Source organism: Vidua chalybeata, chromosome 3, assembly GCF_026979565.1.
Source record: "Vidua chalybeata isolate OUT-0048 chromosome 3, bVidCha1 merged haplotype, whole genome shotgun sequence".
Classification (NCBI taxonomy): Eukaryota; Metazoa; Chordata; class Aves; order Passeriformes; family Viduidae; genus Vidua; species Vidua chalybeata.
The window spans coordinates 97831161-97837352 of NC_071532.1; the positions used below are offsets into that span (position 1 = coordinate 97831161).

At 51.2% G+C, this 6192-nt stretch overlaps 1 protein-coding gene across 1 annotated transcript; it reads left to right on the forward strand.

Moving 5' to 3' along the window:
- The first annotated feature begins 2863 nt into the window (after nt 1-2863).
- ID2 (inhibitor of DNA binding 2) lies at nt 2864-4921 on the forward strand. The gene is made up of 3 exons (XM_053939632.1): nt 2864-3301; nt 3542-3606; nt 4278-4921. The coding sequence occupies exons 1-2, from the start codon at nt 2954-2956 to the stop codon at nt 3596-3598; spliced, it is 405 nt and encodes a 134-aa protein (XP_053795607.1). The 5' UTR covers nt 2864-2953; the 3' UTR covers nt 3599-3606; nt 4278-4921.
- Nucleotides 4922-6192: the final 1271 nt, after the last annotated feature.

Below are 6192 nucleotides of genomic sequence, written 5' to 3' on the forward strand. Positions count from 1 at the left end.
CGGCGGCCCCCGCTGCAGGTGCGCCCGGGAGGGGGAAGCGAGGCCGGGCCGCCGCCGCGGGCGCAGCCCCGGTCGCCATGGCAGCCGCCTGAGCGGCGCCGCCGGGCCCGGGCGGCGCGGGCGGGGGGGGCGGCGGCGAGGGGCTGATGTCACGGGGCTGGCGCCGCGCAGTCCGGGCCGGCCCCGGGCGCGGGGCGGGGCACGGGGGCGCGGGGGGGAACGGCGCCCCGGGGCGGCCGCGCTCCCGCCGCCGCTCCGCGCACCCAGCGCCGCCGCGGGCTGGCGCCGGGCGGGGGGGACCCGCGCGCCCGCCGAGCGCAGCCCCGGGTTCGTGATCCCGGGGGCGCGGAGGCGAAAGCGGCGCTTTGTGCGTGGCTTCGAGTGGCGGCGGTTCGGAGCTGGCAACCGGCTGTAAAAGTCCCGGCTGAAAACTAAGGGGTGGACGCACGGCTCCCGGGGCACTCGGAGCTGCCTGGGACGGGGCCTGGAAAAGCCCCCGAGGAGCAGCTCGCAGTCCCCTCCCCGGTGGTTTCGGGCTCCCCCCACCCGCCCCGCAGTCCCCCCCGGCTCGCCGGGCAGCGGGGACCGCCGCGGGTGCGACACCGCTCGTGGGGCCCGAGCGCAGGAGCTCCCAAAGCTAGCGAGCCACTGCCAAAGCTTTCTGTGGTAAAACAGCAGAATTGAGGGAATGTAATGTTAGGGAAAGACTCTTCAGCCGCTCTCCTGGGGGAAGCGGAGCCTGGCTGCTCGCGGGCTCTATTTTGCTTGCAGAAAGCGCATATGACAGTCATTTGATGACAGAAAAAATAGCCAGGTTAGCCTCTCCACACAACTTCCCGGTGTTCCAAAAAGCGTGCTAAGCCTTTGGAGTGGAAAACCGAGAGCAATAATACGGGGTCCTCTGCAGCGCCCGGCCGGCCGGTGCTGCTGCGCTGTCCAAGAACGACAAACAGTGATGGGAGAAGCATGAACATATTTACGTTGGCTATATTATTACAACCAAACCACTCCACATTTCTTCCACTGGTGCCTTCTTCATTAGACAGAAACGCAAGTATGTTGCAGGACCAAAACCTGTGGCCGCTGGTCAAGTTCCACCACCAATTGGTATCTTAAGAAATGTAAGGGTTGAAGTCGCCCTAAGTCGTGAATTTGAGTGAGTCGTTAAGTGGCAGGGTGGTTTTTATTATTGTTTACTCTCTGTAACAGCACATGAACAGTGTACTTGTCTTCCTATCAGATTGAATGTCGAGATTCACTTTCACCCTTCGCGTTTCAAAACGCGTTGAATTGTGTTCCGATCAGCCTCAGCACCGCCTCCAGTTCCCCCCGGAGAACAGCCCCGGGGCAAACACCCTGGTGTGACAGTCACCGAAGTGCCCGGTTAAAAGAATAACCAACCACCAGCTCAGGAATGCCACGTTAATTGGAAAAAAAAAACCTGATGTGGCTCTTCGCAGCTTTGTCTCCAAGTGTCCGCAATGTTCCTCTCTCACAGCCCCGACCCCCTTCGTGTAGCTATGCAACAACCGAGCAGATAAATCCAGTATTTGTCTGCTTTTAATATTTATGATTGGCAGCACAATCCTCACTGGTTTTATGGATGTATGCGTTTACTACGGTTTTGTTTGCAATGAACATTAACGCGCTTTAGGCATCTGTGTGGTTTTAGTATTAGAAAATTGCTGCGATTTGGGCAGAATTTCATTTATATTAGTTGTGTATATACGTTCACGCTTTTGTAAGTTGAACTTTCCTTAGGTAGTGTGTGGAATGGAAGGTGAAAGCTGTGTTCGTTTGTTATACAGCCGGTAGCATAAGCAAAATATAGGAAAATAAAATGGAGCTAAACTTAAAATTAAAAAAAAAATCAAAGTCATTTCTCCAGCACAACAAAACAAAACAGAAAAGTCCCAAAACTTTTTCCTCTGGAATGTTTCTGGAAGATGTTTCATTGGCTGCAACCAAAAGCTGCTAAAAGTACAGCGTGTAGTAAGCATTTGCATTTGTCACCAGAAACAATCTATGCATAATTAATGGCAGTACTGTGTCACGAGCACTGATAGGGCGCAGATGAGCAGCCTTTCAAGGGTAATACATGTAAATACGCTTCCAATATGCAGATTTGCTTAATGATCTCCAATTAATAGCATCATCTGAAGTAGCCCTGTTCTCAGGAAGCAGGGCGCTAGAGTGACGCCTGCCTGGCTGGTGGGGTGCTCAATGTCCCGTTCTCATCAGGACAGAAAGTTGCAGTGGGATTTAAAGGCTTGTTTGATCTTTAATCATGGTTTATTTCATTCCTGCTTACAGCCGCAGCCTACAGCGCTGGCTGCAAACCCGGCCACTGACTTTCGCTGCCGTGTGCTAAGTGGGGACGTGCAAACACCGCCGGGATGCTCCAATTCACGGTGACCTGGGGAGGGCTCAGCCCTCGCCACCCCTCGCTGCAGCGGGACCTGCGCATCCCGCACTGCGCTCCTGGCGCGGCGCCGCCAGCCCCGCACACCGGTGCGAGGCCGTGCAGAGATCGGGGTGCGGCGGAGGGCAGGGAGCGGGCACGGAGGGGTGCCAGGGGGCACGGGGGGTGTCTGGGGGCACAGGGGGGGTGTCTGGGGGCCGGGCAGGAACGCGGCGCTGCCGCCCCAAGCCCCGCGCAGCCCCGCGCACTATTTACTCCCTCAGCTGTGCGCGCGGCCACGCCCCCCGCCGCCATTGGCTGCCCTGGCGGAAGGCCCCACCAGTGAGGGCGCCCCGCCGTGATGGACGTGCCGGCGGCCGCCAATGGCAGCGAGCGCGGGCCGGGCCCGGCGGCGGCCGCCGTATAAGAGCGGCCGCGCAGCGCTGCCCCTCAGTGCGAGCTCCGGCAGCGCCAGAGCGGCAGCGCAGCGCTCCGCAGGCTCCAGCCCGCACGCCAGAACCGCGCTCTCCGCCCGTTCGCCCGCCTGCTAGCATGAAAGCCTTCAGCCCGGTGCGGTCCGTCAGGAAAACCGGCCTCTCAGAGCACAACCTGGGCATCTCCCGGAGCAAGACCCCCGTGGATGACCCCATGAGCCTGCTGTACAATATGAACGACTGCTACTCCAAGCTGAAGGAGCTGGTGCCCAGCATCCCGCAGAACAAGAAAGTGAGCAAGATGGAAATCTTGCAGCACGTCATCGATTACATCCTGGACCTGCAGATCGCCTTGGACTCGCACCCCAGCATCGTCAGCCTGCACCACCAGAGACCCGGGCAGAACCCTTCCTCCAGAACTCCTCTGACCACCCTCAACACAGACATCAGCATCCTCTCGCTACAGGTAAGTGCCTCCCCCGCGCCCCGGCTCGCCGCCGAGCCTGCGTCGGGAGCTCGGGCGGCGCTGGCGGTGTCCCCGGCGCGGGTGGCGGGTGACAGCGCCCGCGGTGCGCTCCCTCTCCTGCGGCGGGGCTGGACTCGGACGCGCCGCGGGGGAAGCGCTGCGGGAGCCGGGACAATCCGCTCCGGCCTCCCTGTGAGTGCTCTGCCACCTCGCCCTTACCCTGCTCTTGTTCTCTCGCAGGCGTCCGAGTTCCCCTCAGAGCTCATGTCAAGTGACAGCAAAGCACTTTGTGGCTGAATCAAACGGTGAGTGCAGTGCGCTTTTTTCCTAAACTTCGGGTAAAAACTGTCTCCCCGGGGAATGGGAGGCGTGATGGCAAATGCTAAAAATAGGTCCTAAAAGTTGATTAGGAGACGCTTTTGTAATCAGTAAGAAATGAGACTAATAACTGAGTCTTGAGGTCCTAAGAGTGTGTGTGTCGCTAAGGTTCACCCAGCAGCACAGGCTCTTCTGATCTTGTTCGCTGCTTAATTCAAATTCTTATCTGTTCTTGGAGCCTTAACTTCCTGGGCCAAAGTGACTGATTAAGTTGGGAATCTTGGCACAATTCCTTGAATTCTGTGATGTGGGATTGTCTGCACTATCAGTTAAATAAGTGGCTGCTTTTAATCAAATAATTGCTCTAAGAGGCAGACTGGCGCCTCTGAACATTGCGTTTACAGAGATCTAAATAAAGATTGGACTGAGAATCCTCTTTCTAGCCTTTCCCTGGAGTGTATGTTATTTTTATGTTCAATTTGTGCTCTTGAGAGCGAGTGTGTGAGCTTGTATGTGTTGCATCTGGACGCCAGGGTTTGCCCAATCTCTGAGTGTTTGGTTAAATGTTCAAACTGTGGCTTCCTCTCTGGCGCCAGTCTGTCCGGATCTCTGCCCTGTTAGCATTCTCCTAAATATGCCTCTTTTCAATCTCTTGCAGGTGTTCCACTGATGAGATTTTTTTTTTCTTTTGCACAAGAAAATGTCTACAGGATTTTTTTTCTTTTTTGAGGTGCTGAATTTATTTTTCAGCTGTATCTGGAGGGGAAAATCCACGTTCAAGTAAAAGGAACTTTTAAAATGAATAAAGAAGAATAAATCAAGATTGATCTTTATCCCCACCCCACTTTTCAACTTGGACTGAACCTAGTTATTTATGAAGAGACTCTTAAATACCCTTTCCCTAGTTGGAAGGCTTCCTTTATATACTATTCCCAACGTGGGGAGCGAAACAAAAATCTCACAAGGAGTTGCCCATTTTAAAGCAGACTTTGCCTTTTTTTCCAAAGGTGGAGCGTGAGTACCGGAAGGATCCAGTGTTCAGTTTTTTAGGAAAGTCTGTGGTCAGAAATTACCTTTTTGACACAAACCTAGGACTGAATGCTGTGTATATATTTATATATAAATATATATATATGAGTGAAACCTTGTGAACTCTTTAATTAGAGTTTTCTTGTATAGTGGCAGAAATATACATTTCTGCAAAAAGTGTAATGATGTACTTAATCATGCTAAACTTTTTATAAAAGTTTAGTTGTAAACTTAACCCTTTTTATACAAAATAAATCAAGTGTGTTTATTGAACTGATTGCTTGCTTTATTCTTTGGGGACCAACTGTTTGCTTTGATTTGTGTTGTTTTTTTTTTTTTTGTTTTGTTTTGTTTTTTAAGTACTTATACATTGTTATGAATTTATCAAGTAAAAATTCAAATATGTAGAGACTATAAAGAATAAAATTACCTGAAGTGAATAATTCTTGTAACTTGGAAAATCTTATTTGAGTGTATATTGCAATCTTCTAAGTCATCTGCCTGTAAACAGTGTGAAAGGAACGAGAAAAGGAATTTATTACACAAGGGATGCTATTGACAAAAGTGCTTGGAAATGTACAAAAGCAGTTAATCCTGAGGCATTCCCATAGAGAATTGCCTTTTTTCTTCCCTCCCACCCCTCTGAATGATTCAGTTGGGGTAGTAATGGCCCAGATCTGTTAATTTGTGCTTGGAATAATCACTCAGAATTAAGGGTTGTGTGTGGTTATTAGTGCCCCAACTATTAAATTTCTCTAAAAAGGCTTTGAATGTGAGAGTTGGTGATGCGTTAACATGGGATCTAAAATGATGAAGTGACTGTTGCCTTTCCACACTGGAATTTTCATGCTTCCATGCAATATTTCAATGAAATGGGCTTTCTAATCAGTTGCAGCAGCTTCTCCATATGACTAAGATACTGAGAATTGACTTAAATCGCTGTTGTGTTACTGATTAAACTTTGGCTGCTCCTATAGGGACTGTCTCCATAAGAATTAAATTAAGTTTGAAATAGGAATCTAAATTCCTGAAAGCCAGAAACGGTTTATTTCTTCTTTCTCTTTTGCTCTCAGAAGCGATGCAATATCCCTTATTATTCCAGGGACACTTACTGTACCCTATGGAGCCACTGTTCATTAAATATGTGTTGTCATAAGACAGTGGTTGTGGGAACTGTGCCTTATCAGATGACATTCTAATTTAAGCGCAGGCATAAACTTCCCTGAAATGAGAAGTTAAATTGTGAGTCCTGCCTGGAATTTAAGAGAGTCACTTGTAATATGAAAGAAAAAAACTTCACTGGTGCTTAGGGTAAGTACAGCTGTGGCAGGCGCTGCGCTTTGGGCCTGAGGGAGCGTGTTTAGGGTTTCTGTGCTCCGGGGACTCTTAGTGTGAAAGGCAGGAGCCTCACCTGGGGCCAGTAACACTTTCCCTCGCGAACAGGTGGGTGGGTGGTGCTCTGGGGCAGCAGCAGCTGCCTTTCCTTGCCCTTGACACCAAATCCATTCACGTAGGCTGGGAGAAAGCCAGCTCTGATCTCTTAA